The sequence below is a fragment of the Sinohyriopsis cumingii genome, chromosome 1 (genome assembly GCF_028554795.1).
Source record: "Sinohyriopsis cumingii isolate HCF-2022 chromosome 1, ASM2855479v2, whole genome shotgun sequence".
In the NCBI taxonomy this organism is placed as follows: Eukaryota; Metazoa; Mollusca; class Bivalvia; order Unionida; family Unionidae; genus Sinohyriopsis; species Sinohyriopsis cumingii.
In genome coordinates, this window is record NC_142961.1 from 49,622,099 (window position 1) to 49,645,836 (window position 23,738).

General features: G+C 34.5%; 1 protein-coding gene across 11 annotated transcripts in view; it reads left to right on the top strand.

The window, feature by feature from the left end:
• The window catches only part of LOC149806839 (uncharacterized), a 247,442-nt gene that overhangs the window by 212,730 nt on the left and 10,974 nt on the right, over positions 1-23,738 (top strand). For 10 of the 11 annotated variants that reach the window (XM_089958444.1, XM_089958460.1, XM_089958478.1 and 7 more), the window contains 2 exons: positions 4,943-5,092; positions 17,664-17,798. In XM_089958444.1, the coding sequence (XP_089814570.1) occupies positions 4,943-5,092; positions 17,664-17,798 (285 nt within the window). The remainder of the gene's footprint in view (positions 1-4,942; positions 5,093-17,663; positions 17,799-23,738) is intronic. The other variant, XM_089958494.1, reaches the window with a different exon arrangement.

Below are 23,738 nucleotides of genomic sequence, written 5' to 3' on the forward strand. Positions count from 1 at the left end.
AACAAACAACTATAAATTACTTAGGAATTGTGATTGATTTTACCCTGGAGAAGGCAGTAAGGAAATAGGAATTATTTCCCTTCATTAATTAGTGTCAGAAAAACTTGCATGAAATTTGTATATGCCCACTATAAGGCAGAACATATTGTGCTATAATGTTCAGCCATTTGTTGCCAGTTTTTCACACAATAACTTTAACTTTAGTTTTCAATATCTACAGTGATCAAACTTTGTGGACAGCTTTCACTTTGGATAAGGAAGAACCCTATTGATTTCAGGGTTAAAATGTCAAAGGTCAGTGTCATTATTACTGAGGAAAAAAATAATTATACCAGCACAATAGCTCAAGTTCTAAACCATCGACAGTTACCATACTTTGTGAATGGCTTGCACTTAGGGTAAGGAAGAATCATTTTGATGTTGGGCTCAAAAGGTCCAAGATCAAGATGACTCTGAAAGATGAAAAATGGTTTTCAGATATCATGGATGGCTTGTATTTAATGTAAGGAAGAACCCTATTGATTCTTACATCAAATGGTGCAAGGTCAGGGTCACTGTGACTGAAAGAATAAAGAAATAGTTTGTGCACAATAACATTTCTTCTACATGATATAGCACAACCAAAGTTTGTGAATGGCTTTCACTTGGGGCAAGGAAGAAGCTTACTGATTTGTGGTCAAAATGTGAAAGATAAAGGTCACTGACTGAAGAAAAAAAAACTGTTTCTGCACAGTAACAGCAGTTCTACATCACAGATCTGGACTAAATTTTATGGATGGCTTGCCCATAGGGTAATGAAAAAGTGTAGATTTTGGGGTTCAAATTCAAGGTCACTTTGACAGAGTAGAAAAATGGTTTCAGGGGAGAATTTTAATTTTTCTCCTTAGAGGACTATTAAACCTGGATCAGGCATATTCAGTGCCATTCAAAGAACTCTTTATTTATTATTATTATTATGAATTAGCCATAAAACTATGTGATAAGATCCAGGAATTTATGGCAGGATCCAAGTGTCACGACAACCACAGCTTCCAGGCACATCTTGTAGTTGTTTCATGCACATTTGGCACTATTCAGTTGTTTATTATACATTTCTAAAGTCAGGTGCATGTGTGAATTCTCACGTCCATCTGTATTACTGTACATCGCACAATCTTCTGAATGTAGTTAGTCCTGCCATTTGTGAAACTTGGTAAATAGAAAGAAGCCTAATATTAGCTACTACTTGTTTATTTTTTTCTGACTTGTATCCTTTATTATTATATAGAGGGTATGAGGCAGAAAGAAGTATACCACTAGCTAGCTCCTGAGAATTAGCCTGATAGTTTCAGTGAATAATCAAGAATCTTGGTAAATTTTATTGTCATCTTCTGAAGATAAGCAATGCTGACAAATCACTCTGCCCCCCACAGTTTTTGTTTGAGTTATTGCCCCATTTTGTCTTACAGTTGAATGCATTGTATGTTTGAATCCTGTGAATACTTCATATTTCAAAGATTTTAATTGATTACTTTGAAAACTTGTGATAATCATCTGAAGATGCATATATCAACAGATGTCTTTCAGTGATTTTTTAGTTCGTATGGCCATAAGGTCAAGTGAGATTATGAGATGACCCATCATTTCATGCTGGTAAACAGTGCAACACTCCCAGTTTAAGATCAGTTTCAGCTAACCACCTTTCCATTCCAAAAACAAATAAAGAACTCTTTATGAAAAGTTTTCATTATTTGTGGTCACTAATTGGGAACAGAATCCCAAAGGAAATTAGAGAAAGTTCAAATACAAATGCATTTAATTATATATTTAATTCAGTAGATGAAAAGTGGAACCAGTTTGATTTGACAAATACATTACTACTTTAAGTATAAATTCTCAAACCTTCCATTTAAATGTCTTAATATTTTTTGTACAGTATGTTCTTGTAAAATATTCAGTATAAGACTGTGTGTGTGTGTATATATATATGTATATATATAAAGTTATTATTAGTATTATTATTATTATTATTTGCATCATACATACATTAGCAATTGCTACTTTTAACCTTTCATTAAACCACTGGACCAATTTCATCATCGGAGCCCCTGACATGAAGAGCTTTTAAATTTTTTCAAATTATGCTGATCTGCCATCAAATATGACCACCATTACTAAAAATAGTATTTTAAAAATACTTTAAATGTCGTCTAAAAGGCTGAACAGAATTGTGTCACATCGGAAAGACTCCTGGTAGTACAGTAAGGCCTTTCAGATGATGTCGATCCAATGCAAACATGGTTACTGTTACTAAAAATAAAAAGAAAAGCCTCTGTTCCTTAAAATAGCTTTTTTATGACCTATACTTCAGAACAGCTGATTAGAAACAGTAACATGGAAAGTGACATCCATTTTAATGCAGTGTATTTGATAGTGAAAACATTGAAGATTTGGTGTAATGTATTTTGGAGGTTGAAGGCACATCCATGCCAGTGAAGATTTATTTTGAGATTGATCTGATGACAAAGGGGACTTCATTGAAACAAATACACAATTTGTCATTTAATGAGTTAATTCCTCATCTGAAAAGAAACATTAATTGCTGGCTAATAATGAGTGAATGCTAAAGGAAATATGGGCACGATCTGGAATGGAAATTCCACAGTGCTTCTCATTTCAGGTTAACATCAAGATGTTCAGACATATTAATCTTTTAATGAGTTACTTGATTACATAATAAACTGTTTATTACAATAATGTTAAGTGTCCAAGGAAATGATGATACTAGAGTACAGATGACAGATGGCAAAACAGTCAAGCATATAAGAATATCTAATTTGTTTTAGCACTACTAGTGCATTAAGTGCTATCTACTATTTTATTTTGTCCACTGCACTTAGGCTGTTAGATGCAACACTGGGTTTAGGATACATTGTCATTGAGAATTATTTTATTATTCTTATTTTATTCTAGTTAATGAGGTATTTAGTTTTTCCCATCTTTGCCAAATTTAACTGGCCATATCTTGATTCTTGAGTTTTCATATTTCATTACTCTGACACAGCTAAGTCGGGTAGCACCATTTCTGAAAGCTGTCATCAATAGATGGATGTATATTGTCAGTCACTCTATTAACATCTAAAATTAACAGCATAGTGACATACCTTAATCCTGGAACTAACTGTTCATTATATATAGGCAACTGTTTGATGTGCTGTAGATAAGAGAATATTCATACCATTTAATGTCAAACTACAGAAAAATTAATAAGAGTTCAGAAATGGGCAGAAGAAAACAGGTTCAAAGTTTCAAAATATAAAACAGTTATGCTGATTATGTCAAATTCTTGATGACCCAGAGCATAATCTTGACTTTTGTTTCTTCTGTGGAGGAGACCAAACTTTTGGGACTTATTTTCAACCATAAACTAACTTTATGCCCCCATATTACAGTAGCTATATACCTTCCTGTCTGTTTGTACCCCTTTACTGATTTTAAAAGCAAAAAGCTTCAATATATAACAAATGCACATAACTTGGTAATTTCATTAATTGATTTTTAAGTTCTAAACTGATCGGTGAAAAACACCACAAAACAGACTTTGATTAAATTTGACAGAAAGGGTCCTTGCTTGAATGCCTTTAAGATCTATTCAGGTGAATACTGTTCTGCCATTAAACATGCCTGCTGTTAATGAAATTAGAGAATTGGTTTCAAGACTTTATCTAAAGAAACTGCTGACAAGGTTTTGACCAATATTGGCACAAAGCATCCATTTAGAATTGAATAAATAGTGCTGATGTGCCGTCAGATAAGAATGAAGATACAAAAACTGGAAAAACCTTGAAACAGTTGTTTTCAATGCATATGCAGTGAACAACATCGGAAGGAAGATTTTTTATTGGAGAAAAGCAAGGGAAGTAACATTATACAGACCATTTAGTGTCACAGGTTTGGGGTAATGCAGAGTTTTTCCCCTTATGTAAAAAATGTTGAAAGAAAAATTATTTTGGAATACAAAACATAAATTTCAGTAAAACAAATTATAAAAATAATACGCATTAAGGATAACAAAAACTGATTTATTATTTTAGCTAAAGAAAAATATAAAAAGCAATATACACTCGAACATAATAGCAATTTGATAATATAATTATATGTATAGGCTAGTATGTAACATGCCAATGAATCACTAGTTGGTAACATGCCAATGAATCACTAGTTTATAACATGCCAATGAATCACTAGTTTGTAACATGCCAATGAATCACTAGTTTTTAGTATACCAATGAATCAGTACAATTTTATGGAAGGTTTTTGCTGCTGAAAAATCTGTGGGAATTATAATCATAATACAGTTTAACCTCAGGAGTGAAGAACTTAAACAATGCACACCAATAAATATATACAAATACCATAATTTCTTTGGCATATTAAATCCAGTTTTTACCTGTAACTTTTAGATACAGTTTTCCAGTTGTTGGATCATTCATTATAGTGGTGTTGTTTATAACTCTCTTGGAATGTTTATCAGATACTAAATTACATGAAAAATGTTGAATAGTTTTTTTTAGATACATACATGTACTTGCAATGATGAGCTTATATGGTTGAACAAGTTTCACAAATTTCTTGTTCAACAAACACATCTTTGATATGTGGTGGGGAGAGTGTGCCAGAACTGCACATACTAACAGTACTTTGTGTTGCTTTATGGTGTTGCTTAATAGTGACATGCCGTTGGTGTTGTATCACACTGTTTCATAATATTTATGACATCTAAAAAATAGAAGTCAATCATATGATGATGGATTGATCAAAATATTTGCCTAGGCTCTTTTAACAATGTACATGCCAGCACTGGTAAGTCAAAACCAAGATACTTTCAATAGGATCATGCATTTTAGCATTCCTGTCCTTTTATATTCTTGCAATCCTAACAGGTGTTGGTTTTTTGTTGCAGTGGCATTTGATAGGGAAGATAGTTTGAAATCTTCCACACTACCTCCACCCAAGGGAGCAAACCACTTTCGCCCTAATGGCATCCGCAATAATGTCCTCAAGGGGGAGCCATTGTTTAGCACTCGGAGCAGTATGGCTGTGTCCTCATCAGGTATTAAGGTTCACCTATGCAGTTTTCTGTTTCAGGACATAGATTTTCTATCAAATTTTCTACACCACTTCACTTAAAGAAGTTATATTGGATTCACTCTGTCTAGCATGATCTTTAGGTAATCTTGAATAACCCTAGGTTAGATTGATTTAATTTTAGTGTGAAACACATTTATACTATAAGACATTTTTTGCTTATTGCCACCAAAGTTGCATGGTGGATTCATGATTGGATGTGCATGTTTCAAGAACCCAAATTTGCTCACTTGTGACCTACTTTTCAGGTTCAGTGAAAATTTTATTAAAAAAAATAACGGTTACATATTGAGACCTCCATTTAACTAACATACTATTATTTTTTATGTGAAAAATTTCCAGTTTAGCTCAACTTTGTACATGTATTAAGTTGTTCCGTATATCCTTGGTCTCTTTTCAATGAATATTTTTACAAACATCTGCTATCTCCAGGGTCATTTACATGGGTTGATCTCCATGTGCTGTATGTTCATATGCTTATTATACTTGTATTTAATCCACAGATGTTTGTCTTAACACGGTTACATTCATTAAGTGTCCCTCCATGCTTTAGCATCATGTGTGTTACCATGGAGATAGCATAGGTATACCTTATCTGATGACATTTGTGGCAGATGTGGCAGCATTAAAGTTTTGTGTTAAAGTCATTTGGTAAAAAGGAGACATATACACACTGTACAAAATCTGTACATGAGTTTTGTTCAGAATCAGTGGAAAGAACAAATTTGATAATCATCCGGATAATCAATAACATCGAATTGACACATGTTCGCAAAGCCTATCAAATGAGGTCTTTCACATAACTTGGAACAAAACATAATTACTGTTGTATATTTATTGTATACTTTCTAAATATTTTTGGCTTTGCAGTGTGAATGAAAGGATAGTATCTGGACAAAAAGAGATCACACATCTGTATTAAGCACCAGATGAACCATGCAAGACCAAATAGATAATATAGTAAATCATTGTATTGGTATAGGTGAGAGACTGTGCGCTGTAGTACACTTATATATGCCTAAGTTTGAAGAACAAAGGGAACAATCATAATTTCATTCTACCCAGTCCTGTACAGTGCATCCTCTTTATACCGTTAATGAGAGTAATGAAAGTGAGGTACATTATAAATTAGATAGCCTTCTACTGAGGTATGTTCTAAGAAAGCTGTGTCCTAATTGTTCATTAACACAAAAAGAGTTTATTTAATGAGCAAAATAAGTAGCAATTCTAAAATGAAATGTGACTAATTTCATGAGATCTTTGACCATTCCCTTGTTTTAAGACAGACATCAGTATACTGAGGGACTCATATTGAGGGATGACTGTATTACCTATCACATTCTGTAGTCTACTTTTCTATTAAAGCGAGAGAATTTCTATTAGAACACCACCACCCCACCCCCCGATTTTACATGTTTTATTCATTTTGTCCATACTGGGGAATACAACAGATGACAACATGGTTCATACAGCCCCAGAGAGTTGTTTTTCAATTTGATTTCAAGGACACATTTTTTTTAGACAGATTTAACCCATAAATTTATTTAATATGGATCAAGGTACAAAGGCATGCTTGATGGTCAATTCCAAGACAATTGTAATATTTCAGGCTGGTTTAATCAGGCACTTGCCTTTCACAAGCATAGTGGGATCACAACACACTTTATTCAAATGGGAAGGATGGTTATGCACTTAATAAGACCAGTGAGGGTACTTTGTAAATTTTCAGGGATTTTTCCGGGCCTGCTTTGGGGCCAATATTCAGCCCCATTCCCAATGCCAAAAAATATCAGTTCAGTTTGTCCTCAGACTTATTATGAATGTAGCCAATAATCTAAAGAGTCAAAGAAACCCAGGCTATTGAATTATTTAATTGTTGAAAATCCTGTTATAACTAAATTTTGTGTATGAAGAACATGCCCCCAAAAATTTTAAAATTTAATTTGGATTCTAAAATTCAAAATTTTCTAAGTTTATTATTTCTGCACATGAAATGTCTCAGTTCCATGATTCTATGCCCACTTTTGAAAATGGTGGAAAAATCACTGAATAGTAGATGACCCTGCCGGCGTCACATTCATTACTATATTCTGGTGTCAAAAAGAGATGAAAGATTGCCCTAGCATATGCGACTGCTACAGGCTACAGAATGAGTGTTCTTATTAAAGTCTAAATTTACTCTCAAATCTAATTAAGATAGAGGACAAATTTTGAACTAAAAAAAATTGGTCAAGGCTCATCTATGGTTAATAAAATGCTCTTCAGCCATCCTGTGGGACAAATACCCCAGATTTGAAAAGCTTCATTTTCATATGAAACTTGTTATGAATCAGTGGTCTAGTTACACATCTATAAAATAACAGTTTTCCTTTCCAAACAATTTTGTCAGAGCATTTTTGTCATTTACTTGAAACTCACGTAACAGGACAGACAAATTAGATATTTAACTGATGATTTCTTTTGTTATTTGGATAATAATTAGCATAAACCTATTGCAACTACGTAATGAATAATAGCATCATCATCTTCATCTGTATGGTTAACATGTGTATAAAATGTGTCCATTTATCATGTACTCATAATCCATCAAGAAACAACTTGAAACATTATATTAGGTTCTTTCTTGTTCCGTTAAATACATGACTGAACTAGACCCGGCAACTGAATCGACACAACCAAGAACTTTTATTGCATCATATGAGTGCATGTGTTTTAGAAAGTGGGATTTTCTTGATATAACTACGCACTTTTTATTACAACAATCCATTGATTGGACTGCAAATTTATGGTTTTATTATTTGCCCACATATGGTAGTAACAACATGCATTGATTATATAGTATTTGTGTCACTGTATTTTTCGTATTTTCACAAAAATCAATGACATCAGAAAATGACCTTTACCTTATCAGCAGTTTTTTGAATTCCACAACATAGCATGGTTCCTCATGTTTCTGATCTTCATGATTAAATATGTAGGCTAAATCTGCTTTCACATAATATTTAGACTTTGTTTTCATTGAATTATATATCTTCCTTAATCTTTTTGCCCAGTGTTTTAAGAAATCAGACAGTATAATGATGTGATATTTCATAGACACAGCAATGTCTGCCATTACAGGTTCACATATGGTTTCAAACTGATTTTATAAAGAAAACAATGCAAACATACCAGTTAAAATCTTCATTTTAACAAAAATTATATACAAAGTGATCACCGATAATATTTTTTAAAAGAAACTTTACTATTTACATACTGGTAATTTTGAAAAAGAAGTTAGTACATTTTCTTCATCAAATAATACACTAATCCTAACTTAAGGACCTGGGGCCCTGAGTGGCCGAGTGGTCTAAAGCACTCTCCATTACAGATCACTGCCATCTCACCTCTGTCTGCGTGGGTTCAAGTCTCGGGTTCGGCCAATGTGGGTATGTGAGATAGCTTGCCAGTAGCTTCTCATGGGTCAGTGGTTCTTTCCTGGGTTTTCCTGGGTTCTTCCTCCACCATTAATAATGGCCACCTTGAATAGCCTATCGTGTGCTGAAAAATGGCGTTAAACCCAACAACAACAACAACAACTTAAGGAATTGAATAGTGATATCTTGCACAGGAAATGGTTAGTGGTCAGTTGGTTATTAAAACCTGCATGTGAACCTGCAACACTTTGTTGGTCGAATTAATTGTATCAACACCACATACAGCACATTTCCCATCAGCTACAACAAAACACAACACTGTCAGAAATTCCTGGCCACAGTGAGGGAGCATCTCAGAAGTTATAAACTACTATCATTATTCATCTAAAAATATAGCAGGGCAAAGTCATTTTCACTTTCACAGAAGAAGGTGAAATGTTACATTTTTCTGGCAACTTAGTCGCCCACTTCACCTGGTAGTGCAACCCCAGCAATTTATGTTAAGTATGTTTGCTACCCATTTAGAGAATTTTCTTATTTTGTCACATATCACGTAACTTACCAGTTCATATATCCATCAGGAAACATCCTTATGGACATCCTCAGCAACTGTAATCAACCTCAGTTATTGATGATTTTTCACAGCAGGATAGCAAGTGGATCATGTGCAAACTGAGTGTTGTGTGCAACTGTTTGGGGTTTCGGTAAAAATAGAACTCGCAGTTTCACTCACGTAACGGTTAATGCGGAGAGACACTGACTGTTTGTCTATAAATTCTTAAATTTGTTAAGTGTATAAAAGTATTCAATTTTCTTTATTCAAACACAATATAAAATGACTCCACAATGAACATTTTACTGTTTAATTTACTGAAAGTATTATGACAGGGAAAGTCATTGATCATCACATAACCGGTTGGACAGACACATCACATGTAACAGTGGGTGAGAAAAATTAAATCTTTTAGCATTATTTATCTGACCAGCATGACAAATTTTACAGGTTATAAATCAGAATACACAAGTTTGTACCAGATAGACATAGTTTTATGTACTTGCAATGTTAAACAAATCTATTTTACTCTTTTTTATGTAGATAAGTAATGTCCCATTTTTATCTGTCTGGAATGTAATATTTTTGGAAATGACAGAGGAAGTTAATAATTAACAAACATGTTTTATGTCAAAACTGTCTTTATTATCACAGTAGCACATGAGCATTTATGAGCAATTAAAGTCTGAAATGCTTTTCACAGCCTCTTTTCGACAAACACTAGCATCTTATAATAGGCTGTAGACACAGCCCTATCCACTTGTTTGCCATAATAAAATTTCCATGTAAAAGGATATCAAGAATCTTTTCAAAACAGATAGAAAGACAGAAGACTACTACACTGTGTTATCTTCATGACTGGTAGTGTTTTTTTATAAAAATTTTACACATGGTCCAAGGCATTTTCAAAACACAAATAGTTTATTCCAGACTTTTTGAGGAATTCATCTGATCTTTTTTAAAATAATGACTGATTAGTTGAAGACTTGAGGTTACTAGTATATCCTCAGCTGATTATAACTAGATGTTCAGTTCACCTCAAATTGGAGGAAAATATCCCCAACCCAACCAATGCCCAAAGCATTTGATGCAGGGATGATGATGACACACATTCACCTCCCATTGGAGGATAATATAAGCAATTTTATGACACAATGAAGAAAATTCTAAGTTCACCTCATAGTGATGGAAAACTGTAGTTCACATTACAATGAAGGAAAATCCCCACCCCCAAAGCATTTGATGCAAATGGATGAGGAGGGTTCTTTGAAAATATTTGCCAATTGCTGGAGTCCACCAAAGACATAAAAATGGTACTAACAGCTGCCATGCTTGGCACTCATAATTAAGAGGTTAGTGTTAGGACTAGCTGGCCTGGTGTCAGGATAATGTGACTGGGTGAGAAATGATGTTACATGTCTGTGGCATGATGCCCCAGTGCTAGACATCATTATAAACTGCCACACTGCAGACATCATAGCGATTTGATGGAAAGTTTTTAAAGCTACATTAAAAATCTAAATCACACACACACACTCACCCAAATACTGGAAGATTTAAATTCCATGTTGCTGAAAGCATTGAATACCTGGCTCTGTTTTTATGTGCCATTAGTGGATCTGTGCTCTCCATGAGTTTTCATGGATTTGATTGTGCAACAGCACATTTTTGCAAATGGCCTGCAACTTCTTGGTCAATAAGCTCCCATTGTTCTTTAGAAAAAAGTATTACACTGGTCAGTGCGCTGGTATGAAAGTACATTCAGTTTTGTAACCACTTGCAGTTTGCAAAACCCATTGGTCAAAAGATAGAGTCAGCAGGAAGTGTTTTTGAGCATGATATGTACCACAACGACTATTTACTTTGTTCATTTTGGACCAGTTGGTATTTGCAACTGACTCACTCAACTGCAGCCTGGTAAAGGGTCTAGAATTTGATTTAAAATTCCTGCCAAATGAATTTGTATAAACCTTATGCCTAACAAGGTCATCTAGCTCTTTCATGCACTGATGCATCTTCTCCAGAAATATTTTCTTCTGATACTAAAAACTTCAACCTTGAGGGAGGTATTGTCATTTCAACCAGTGAAATTTTAACAAGGATCTGTGTGGCAGTGAAAACTCGAAAAGCACTCCCCTAAAAGGGTAAGTGAATCAATCAAATATTTCTTTGCCAAGAGCCAGGACATATTTCCACCTTGTTGGCTTGATCCATCAACAAAAGGGGCACAATGTACCGACCCAGCATTTTCAGAACCTCTTACAATTTTCTATGTCTAGAACCAGCAAATCTTGACAGTAAATACCACATATCCTCATCAGTATGTGGCACACAGGTTTTTAGCATTGACTGGTGCCAGATACTCTTCCAAGATATTCAAAACACTTGCTTTTTCTTGGTACAAACTGTACCAATAATCTCAGCAATTTGCTGGGGGTATCTCTGGTCCAGATGAATTCTTGAACTTGAAAATCTTAGGAATATCAGAATCCACCTAATCACTCACCTCCCCAGTACTGATGTTGGGTTCTACACTATCAAAGAACCTGCCATAAATATCATCCATGAACTTAAAGGGAGATACTGTTATTTCAGAAATGTCATTTGAAGGCCAGTCTTCTCTATGCTTCCAAACTGGTAATCAAATTGGACACAAGAAGCAAAACATTTTCATGCAAGTTCTTTATCCTCCAAATTCATTGATTCGGTTTCTGTGTGCCCCTTGCCCAAATCATATTTCTATAGGTTTCAATCAAACCTAAGTATTTTTATGTGATAACATTCCCTGAGGCAGCCTACCATTTCCATCTTAGGGCCCTAACCAAATACTATCACGCTTTCACTAGCATTCTTTGTACCACCAAAACCAGATGCTGCAGGTTCTGCAAGTAATTGGAATGAAAACTTCTTTCCGTTTATGCTTTGAAACAGTGTTCCCACCTTTTGAGAAACCAAAACAATCATCCTCTTTAGTGACCTTGGAACTTAGATGGGTAAATTGGAAAGAAGGCTTTGTCCCCGGAAAATATTAATCATCCAACAGAAGTGATGATAAAATATTTCCTGGAATGAATGAGGACCAGGTTGAAAAAAACAAACATAATCAAGAACTGTCTCAAAGGAAAGAATTTTCAGTGTGTGAAAGCCATATTACCACTTGGTACATTGACTAATGTCACGTTTCAACAAAAAAAAGCTCTGGGCACCAGTTGCAGGGGCTTCTATAAGTATGGATCTCTGGCAAAACTGGTTTTGTCTTGTGATCTATTAATAGAGCCATGTACAATACTCCATGCTTTCAGTAATATGCAACTTCAATCCAAGAGGCTCTTGACCTAACATGCGAGAAGAATGTGACAGTAAAGGAAATCTAATTCAGTTGTGGCTTGCAATGAAAGGGTGAGTGTTGTGTATCATGACTGTGTGAACAGGAGTTGTCATATTGTAATTTGCAACTTAAATGCAAAGAGCTCAGCTCTGACGTCCCATTTTACTTGTTTGAAAGCATACAAATAAGGAACATTCTGTACTCTGATTTGCCAGCACATTATGCAACTTTGACATACAGATAAGGAACATTCTGTACTCTGATTTGCCAGCACATTATGCAACTTTGACATACAAATAAGGAACATTCTGTACTCTGATTTGCCAGCACATTATGCAACTTTGACATACAGATAAGGAACATTCTGTACTCTGATTTGCCAGCACATTATGCAACTTTGACATACAAATAAGGAACATTCTGTACTCTGTTTTTCCAGTACATTATGCAACATTGACATACAAATAAGGAACATGCTGTACTCTGATTTGCCAGTACATTATGCAACATTGGCATACAAATAAGGAACATTCTGTACTCTAATTTGCCAGCACATTATGCAACTTTGACATACAGATAAGGAACATTCTGTACTCTGATTTGCCAGCACTTTATGCAGCTTTGACATGCAGATAAGGAACATTCTGTACTCTGATTTGCCAGTACATTATGCAACACTGACATACAGATAAGGAACATTCTGTACTCTGATTTGCCAGCACATTATGCAACTTTGACATACAGATAAGGAACATTCTGTACTCTGATTTGCTAGTACATTATGCAACACTGACATACAGATAAGGAACATTCTGTACTCTGATTTTTACCAGCACATTATGCAACTTTGACATACAGATAAGGAACATTCTGTACTCTGATTTGCCAGTACATTATGCAACACTGACATACAGATAAGGAACATTCTGTACTCTGATTTGCCAGTACATTATGCAACATTGACATACAAATAAGGAACATTCTGTACTCTGATTTGCCAGCACATTATGCAACTTTGACATACAAATAAGGAACATTCTGTACTCTGATTTGCCAGTACATTATGCAACATTGACATACAAATAAGGAACATTCTGTACTCTGATTTGCCAGCACATTATGCAACTTTGACATACAAATAAGGAACATTCTGTACTCTGATTTGCCAGTACATTATGCAACACTGACATACAGATAAGGAACATTCTGTACTCTGATTTGCCAGCACTTTATGCAGCTTTAACATGCAGATAAGGAACATTCTGTACTCTGATTTGCCAGTACATTATGCAACACTGACATACAGATAAGGAACATTCTGTACTCTAATTTGCCAGCACATTATGCAACTTTGACATACAGATAAGGAACATTCTGTACTCTGATTTGCTAGTACATTATGCAACATTGGCATACAAATAAGGAACATTCTGTACTCTGATTTGCCAGTACATTATGCAACACTGACATACAAATAAGGAACATTCTGTACTCTGATTTGCCAGCACATTATGCAACTTTGACATACAGATAAGGAACATTCTGTACTCTGATTTGCCATTACATTATGCAACATTGACATACAAATAAGGAACATTCTGTACTCTGATTTGCCAGTACATTATGCAACTTGACATACAGATAAGGAACATTCTGTACTCTGATTTGCCAGCACATTATGCAACTTTGACATACAGATAAGGAACATTCTATACTCTGATTTGCCAGTACATTATGCAACACTGGCATGCAAGTAAGGAACATTCTGTACTCTGATTTGCCAGTACATTATGCAACATTGACATACAAAATATGGAACATTCTGTACTCCGATTTGCATCACATTATGCAACATTGACATACAAATAAGGAACATTCTGTACTCTGATTTTTCAGTACATTATGCAACATTGACATACAAATAATTTGCCAGTACAGTACATTATGCAACATTGACATATCTCAGTGTATGCTGTCTACTGCATGTTCTACACAGAAATATGCTGCATGCCATGTTGTCATGCAATTTCTCCTATACTGTTGAATATGGAGGCTTCAGACCTTGGGATGCAAGTTGTTCATTGAATGGTGTAATTAACAGTCACAGAAAATCTATCTACATCCTCAGTTGTATAGATTTTAACCTTATGGAATTGTTTAATATTTATTTTTGGAATCTACCTTGGTGGGGTTAGATGAGGATTTTGTGTCTTGACCTATCCCTAGGGGAGCTATGTCAAGTTTAGACATGAAACAATGAGAGTGAAATGATAAGGGTAGTCACCATGATAGCCTTTCAAAGATCAATTGTCAAGGGAAGTGGTGTGACCTGTTTATTGTAAAGGTTCACTGACCTATATCACCATACCATTCTGTGGTAGAAGGATTATTTACATCAAAGGTTTGTATACATGTACAGATATATTCAGCTTATTACACAACATGGATCTCTATTGTTATGATAAACATACAGTGTATATAGCCATGGATTTACAGCCCACTATCAATAGATGTTTTGTTTTCGCATGGAAAAATATATTTGGTATATTCTCTGCAATACAGTGGACCTTAGGTGACATTTTGATTTTGAAATGTGTGCAAGTTTAGACCACAAACAGACTGAGGTATTATACTGTGTATTAATTTCTGATTCCTAATCATGAACTTGTTGAAATATTGTCATATTTTCTTTGTACATGTACTAACATATTTGTGTATGAGACAGTCTGTCTTTATATCTGCCTCTTCCTGGTAATCCTGTTGCATATTCTGCTTCTTATTTTTCGAACATTTTTGCAGCAGCAGCCAATATTTTTAGGCAGACAGACAAAATTAAAGTTGGAAATTCCTGACATTCTTTAGTTGTTCTACACAAAACAGGTATTCAAAGAAGTATATGTGATAGCATCAGAGTCTTTAATTTTGTTCCAGAAAGTTTATTTTACTTGGACCTGTTGATGAAATGTTTCTGTTAGAATTGAAATGTTGATAAGACATATTTCAAATTAATTTGTATTGTTAATTAGTTACACTTAAAATTATCAGATTACTAATTTATTCTTTAAGTTTGTTTCAAATGGCATTGCAAATGGCTTCACTAATAAAAAAAGAAAGTTCCTATACACAGATTTCAATAATTCATACCAATTTTAGTTCTACTGGTCATAGACCAAAAAATCTTATGGCTTGGCCTGTTTCTGTTCTCAGTCATCCATCATCTGTCTGTTAATACAACTTTGTTATTGCTACTCCTCTGAAAGTACTTTAGGATTATCACAAAACTTTATACACACATTCATCCGAAGGTCTATTTGGTCATAAACGAAAATGGTGCAGGAATGCAGACATCCATTGTGTCAATTACAGTAGCCATTTTGAAAATCTTGCCATTACTCCAGAATGGAGAATCTGGTCATTTAGGGTTTTCACTAAAACATCTTATAGTCTAGTTGGTCCTAAATGAAGGCATTACCATATGACAGCCATCTTGAAAATCTTTTTACTGTTTCTCTTCTTTGATGGAAAGGCAAAATTGCTTGCAGTTTTTACAATAAATCTTCTTATGATGGTCCTAAATGAAAATGGTGCCACCATTTAACATGGCCACCATTGACCATTTTGAAAGTCTTGTTATTACTACTCCACCAGAATAGATGGTCATATCAACTTGGGACTATCATGAAAAGACTTATGTAGGTAGATGGTCCTAAATGAAAAGGGCACTGATCTGAAATTGAATATGGCTGCCACAACAACAGCCTTCTTGAAAATCTTGTTATTGCTACTCCTTCTGAAAAGAAAATCATATCAGTATGGGGTTTTCATTGGAAGGCTTCATATGGTGTCTGATTGTCTTAAACAAAAATGGTTCCAATCTGATGTCTAATATGGCTGCCACAGTGGTCCCCCAGAAAATCTTACGGCTGCTGCTTCTAGATGGAAGTCATTTCCACAATAGGTTGTCACAAGAAGACTTCTTATGATGTGAAGTTAACAGTAAATGAAAATGGTGCTTGTCTGACATTCATCATAGCCAGTGTAGCAGTGATCTTGAAAATCAAGTTATTGCTACTGCTTCTAAATGGAAAGTTGTATTGACAGGAGTTTTTCACACAAAGAATTACTATATCTAGTTGGGCCTGAATAAAAATGGAGCCAGTCTAACCTCAAAAATGGCCACCATTGCAGCCATCTTGGAATCGTCATGGAGTTACTTCTAAATGGAGGGTCATATCAGCATGAGGTGCACACAATCACCAGAATGAAAATGATGCATATCTGACATCTAATACAGCCTCCTTAGTGGCCATCTTGGAAACCTTATTATCACTAATTGTCCAGAATATATGGTAATGTCGGCATAAGGTTTTTGTCAAAAGACTTCTTATGATATCTAATTGATTGTATGGATGGCCATTATTGGCATGGAGTTTTCACCAAAGGTCTTTGCACAGTGTTAGGTTTGCCGTAAATGAAAATAGTTTCAACCTTGCATCCAATATGGCTGGCACAACAGCCAATTTGAAAATATTATCACTAAGGAATATCAGAGATATTTCATCACTCAGTAGATAAAAAGAAGAAATGGTATTTTCTTGAATTCCTGGAGATTTTCTTTGTCCTAGAGAGCATCAGGTCCTTCAAGGGACCCTTGTTTGATATGGCACCCATTATTATTTGTGGTATGATTTGAAAACAACTATCATTAAAAACAGTTTCTGTTTTTTTGCTCTTTCTGTTAATAGGCTGTATATCATATCTCTGTGTACCATATTGGGTACACTCAGGTGACTTGTATTTTTAAGTATCAGATACACTTTCTAAAATGTCAGTTATTTTTGTTTTGAAAACCCAAATAATACTACAATTTTTTATTATTGCTAAAACTGCACAAAAGAGATTTACTTCAATTAATGCATAGCTTATTGTGTTGCCTGTGATTTATGAGACCAGTTAATAATGCCTGCTGTGCAAAACTGATAGAATTTGCAGATTAAGTTTGAACTTGCTTCAGTCATTCCTGTTTGTCTATTATGCATAGTACTATTTTGTCAATGATATCATGGTAGAGCAAATTAAATTATATACTAGGTCCACATACATTACCGTAGTAGTTGACCGTGAGATACTAATGGTGAATAGAAGTGCCTCAATCACCTGATCAATACAGTTCTCCCAAACAAAAGATAGCCAGCAAGTCAAGGCGCCATGTATAGATTCATTGCTTGTTTGAACACAGGTGAGGTTATTTACCTTCCAACAAGTTACCTGCCAGACAAGTTAACAAATGAAAAACAGAACCTGATGTCAGAAAGAACATATATCAAGGACACTAGAAAGTTATTGGAAATTGTCAGCATGCAACTGCAGAGAGGTTGGTATGAAGGATGGGATATTGGGTTGACAATGACATAGATATTGTTTTCTACTCCATTGATCAATAACATGTCCTGTATTATGCATTGCTTATTATAAATTATGTCAAGTTTTGCTCAGTGGAGTATGTTTTCTCTGTAATGTGCAGATAATAAAACAAATTGACAACAATTTAAGTTTGAATTAGTACATTTTTGTATGTAATTATGAATGGCCTGAAAAATGGAACACATGCTTGGAAAGATTGTTAAGTAGTCCATTTAAATAAAATCAGCACTTGACAGGTGAAAATTATGTGATCGTTACATTATGGTGTTCTAAAACTGATTTCACTTTTTCTTTAGGTGTATTGTAATACATGTACTATGAATTCTGGGAGAGATTGGACATAATGTGGTTGAGACTTGTGTTTCTTATTAAATTATGAAAATTCTTATGCAGCTTTGATGATTGCAGTAATAGTTCTGTGAAAGAAAATTATAAAGTCAACTAATAAGCTTTTAACAATTTACAACCTGCTGTAAATTGGCAGCACAGACTTTTAGATGCAGAAAAATGGTGTAATCTCAGTAATTGTGTATTGCAAAAATTCAGTCCACACCCTTTTCTTCATGTATGTAATGAAAAAAGACTGTGATCTTCACCCTGTGAAAATTTGATGGATTTTTAAAATACTTATCAATCTAGTTTATTACAGTGTCATTACAGGATACATTTTCCCACAAATTTCTGACCCATACATGGAGATAGATATTGAACTACAAGTAGTGCTGAAGGAAATGCATACCGACCTTTTGGGTTTTTTGGGGGGCAATTTCTCATTCTCGAACCCACATTAAAATACTAATTTTTTTTAGGAGTTAAATACTATGAAATTTCACCACACCTGTTCGTCCTTGAGAGAATTTTTGTCACACTTGGCCGAGAGGGGAAAAAAGCAAAATGGCAAGACCAGTTTTCAACATAATGCATATACAGTCCTTGTAAAAAGAACAAAGGAATTTAGTATTTATTTAAGAAGTTACGTTGCTAGTAGTCTTTTTCCTCAGAAAAGTGTTGTGTAAGTCTTTTTTTCTTCTTCTTCTCTCTCTCTCTCTCTCTCTTGACCTAGCATAAGAGTTTCAACTGTTTGGTAAACTAGCACATTCCTATTATCCCATTTCTTGTAGGATTATAATTTTAATTGATGTGTTGCTGCTCATAAAATGTCTGCATGGTGCCAGTATTCTACCTGGAAGTCTCTGTTCAGCCAGCATTGTGTGAGAAACTGTAGTATTATGCTGTGTTGTTCACAGAAAACCACTGCTCTGCAAGCCCAGGAATTGATTGCATAAATAAAAACTGTGGATTGCTCAAGATTACATTTGCCAGCAGTGCCAGGCTGGAATGGAATGAACATGTTGTATATACATATTTGGTTTTTGTCTGCCATGGAAATGACGTAGAAAGACATATGCAGTTGATATAGCGGCAGATTGCTATTTGGTTCTGTATCTGCAATTTAGTTGGTTATTTTTGGATATCATTGTTTGTCATCCTCATCCATTGATCTTTGGAATAATGGCTATGGCATTGGAAAATAAGGATGATACAGACGGAGTCACTGAGGATAATATTGAAAGTAAGGATTAGAAGGACTACATGGGAAATTTTCTATCTTTCTAATATTATTCCTTTATGATTTTCTACATGTTTAAGCTGCCGATTCTTAACATAAAATTGTAACATAATTGTTGCTATATCTTTCATTCTTATATTATTTCTTTATGACCTTTTAAGTGTTTAAGCCTGTTCTTAAGATACAGTTCTAACATTTTTGGCAGAAAAGTGCATGTAGCCTTTATGTCTGTCTATTAAATACTGCATGTGAGACAGCAAATAAATTGAAAGAGTTGAATGATTTAGCAGTCATTTACTGCTACCTCAAATGTTTGAAATTTATTTCCTTATTAGGCCAAATAATAAAAAAATACATGTGTATCTGAATACTTTGGAAAAAAATATTACAGTAGGTTTGTTGGTAAAATATTGATGGTGTGGGGTGGGTGGGTGTGGGTCCAATCTGATTTAAATGAAGCATTAACTAGAAAACAAGCATCACTCGCATCCTGAATTTGACTTCAATCATTGTTACATCCCTTTGTTTTTTTTTTTGTTTCACCAAAAATGAATGCAGGATTTACAGGGAAAAATAGGTTGGAGAACTACACTTGCTTTTTTATTTGGCCTAATATGTGAAGCTCATATTCCTGAAGTATCTTGCAATTGCCATTATTTGGTTGAAATTTAAGTTATTAGGTATAAAATAACCATGGTTGAATTTTTTATGTAAAAATTTGTGTGAATTCAAAGTGCAAGATAGCATTCCTTCTTTTTTAACTTAAATATTTGTACAGAAATCTTGCATCAGTACCATGTAATGATTGAAATGAAAGACACCTAGCTAATAAAGGCATCTATTTTTTTTCCAGTAGAGTTTGGTTTAATTTAATGTTTTGCAGCACAGAAACACATGAAGGGTATTTAATGTCAAGGCAGTCGGAACAAAGTACCTTGCCAGGGACATACAATGATAACTGACCTTGGTTGTTCCAGTGATAGGATTTGAACCCACACAAGTTTCAAGTCCAACACACTTACCATTTAGTAATTTTGGTTCCATATTTATTAGAGAAATGATATTGCATTCTTGGCACAAACCTCATTTTTAAAAATTAATTACCACATAAAATATTGCTTATCATTAATAAATGTATTTGACAGGGAAAATACTAAATAGGAGATTAGGAAATCATAATTTCGTGGCAGCTTGAGTGATATGAAGTTGATGTTTTGTGCAAGTACATTTTAGAGCAAAGCCAAGTAAGGCTGATGTGTCCATGACCATACCATTCTTTTTGGCCAAAGAATAGTAAACTTTACTAACAATCAAAAAGTGTTTTAAATTCTTCCCTATTGTACATACATGTACACAAATTTACTTATCATGCACTTTTTTATTGTCTGTATTGTATGTAATTTGTCAATGGATTTATTCAGAGTGATATTGCTTGTCAATTCTTGTAATATATTGAATCAGATTAAGCAAAATAGGCCATGTCTTAAAGGAGGAATGCCTTAAGTAACTGACCCTTCGAATTTGAAAACTATTCTCTGCCCATTAACTAGCATATATTTTTATTTTTAAATTGATTCAGCATCACTCTCCCTGAAAAAGAAAACATTGTGATTAAAAGAATATGTTTCAGTTACTTAAATTTCTTGAAAATTGAATGAAAAAGTTCAGAGTTAAAATAATTGAAATTATAAATGTTACATCATAAAGCCATATTTTCTAGTCCACGTTGGACAGTCTTTTGTGTGACCAGTACACAATCCATGTTGGACAGACTCTTGTTTCAACACCCAGCCCAACCCAGCCCTGAAGAAATACACAGTTAGGTTAATATTTGCACTTTCCTGGGTGATACAATTGGACAGTTGACTTGAAATTTTTCTATATGATAGCTATTTACATTTGCTTTGCCCAGGCAGTCAGTTGAAGCAATATTTTTGCAATGAAAGATTGCCATTACACAAACGAAAGAGACCAAAAGTCACATACTAGTTTGCTTTTGATTATGAAGGCTGTAACCAGTCTTACACTCTCATTTCTATTGGATACTCAGTCTTTAACACTGAATGATTTATAAAAAATACAGGAGCAAAGTATGTGGTGGCCACTCACAGTTGTATTTGGGAAGTTTCTTGATGACATGGTGGGGTTCTGTTTTTAGTAATATTTGAGCCCAACAAGTCACATTGGCTTGTATTAGTGTAAACAGAGAAGTTTGGTTTTGTGGATTTAACGCCATTTTTCAGCACATGATAGGCTCTACCTGGCAGCCAGTATATTTGATGGAGGAAGAGCCTGGAAAGACATGCCTTAAACCACTGAGCCACCCTGGGCCCAAAAGTTCAAAGAGAGAGTAACATGGGCAATTTTAAAAATGGTGTAAAGTTTTAAACCTTTAAATCATTAAACAACATTGTGTTTCTTATACCATTGTTTATTTTGCCGATGCTATATTCTTCCTAAATTTGGCCAGTCAGTGACAAGCTCCAGTAGCCTACCCTCTACATGGCATAGTGGCACAGCACAAAATTATTATCTCAACTATCAGATAATATTTACTTACAATATTAAATTGGTTTAGATTTTGCTTTGAAATAGGCAAGCTTTCCAGGTACAGTTAAATCTAATATTCAGGAAAAAATTTGTTTTTAAAAAGAAAACTTTAGTAAACACAATATGTGTTAAATCAAATCACTAGACTTTCAGTGATATGTACCCACCATACGGTAGTGTGTCTTGTGGTATGATGCCCTTCTGTTATTAATCTGATTTCAACACAGTAACTTGCATTGTCCACCATCAACAGTTACCAGTCTATGTGGATGGTTGCATTTGGAGTTTGGAAGAACCCCATCAGTTTCAGGGTCAAAAGATCAGGGTGACAGTGAATGAAAGAAGAAAATGGTTTCTGCTCAATAACTCAATTCTCTACCATCAGCAGTTACTAAAGTTTGTGTATATCTAGTACGTACAGTAAGGAAGAATCATTTTTATTTCAGAGTGAAAAGGGCCAAAGGTTATGCAAGGCCACTGTGACTGAACAGATAAATATGGTTTCATACAATAATGTTCTGCATCACTTAATTCAACCTTGTGGATTGCTTACACTTGGCATTAAGAAGCCTTCAGATTTTGGGGTCCAAGGTAAAAGGTCAGGGTCACTGACTGAAAGAAGAAAAATGTTTCTGCACAGATATTTGGTGTATCTGCATGGAGGGATGTTAAACATAATAAAGCAGGTTTATCATGTTCCATTCATAGTACTTTCTTTAGACAACACAACAGCATGTTCTAGACTTAACTCTGTCAGACACACTCTGTGACAGCTTGAATAAACTCTGTCAGTCATAATCTGTGACAACTTGACTAAACTCTGTCAGTCATAATTTGCGACAGCTTGACTAAACTCTGTCAGTCATAATATGTGACAGCTTGACTAAACTGTCATAATCTGTGACATTAGACTAAACTCTGTCAGTCATAATCTGTGACAGCTAGACTAAACTCTGTCATAATCTGTGCTGTGATGCTAGTCTAAACTGTCAGTCACAATCTGTGGCAGCTTGACTAAACTCTGTCAGTCATAATCTGTGCTGTGATGCTAGTCTAAACTCTGTCAGTCATAATCTGTGAGTGTGAGCTTGACTAAACTGTCATAATCTGTGACGTTAGACTAAACTGTCATAATCTGTGACAGCTAGACTAAACTCTCTGTCATAATCTGTGACAGCTAAACTCTGTCAGTCATAATCTGTGACAGCTAGAATAAACATTTTTCCTCTGACACTATTTTTGTTGTAAAAAAGTAAATTTCTTTCATTCTGGAGGCTCATTTCCAACCATTTTGGGGGAAAAGATGTAGAGATTGTTTCCAGAAATTATTGTCCAAACAACAAGCCTAATGGGTTTTACATTACTTTTGACAGACTTAAAGAAATTAGTTTGTATGATAGTTGTGCTTGAGAGAAACCTTTAAAATTTTGCAGGGATATTTTATTATAAAGAGGTAGTTGCAACAGCAAATTTCATGCCGGTTTCATCAATAAAATATATATCTTAAAAGCTTGTAAAAATTTGTCAGTCTTTAAGTTTTTAAAGTTTCATAAATTTTCAAGGCTTTGACAGTGTGATTAAACGAGCCTAGGTGTATAGTTCAGATTTGACTATCCATACCCCTAATCATTATATGTATTTGAACACTTTCAGACTGGCAAAGGTATAAATTCATACCCACAACACATCATCCACATAGTTGTAGTTTGGTACTTTGAGTATCTCCAAATTATAATAAACCTGCATCATTATGATTACTGGTAATACAAA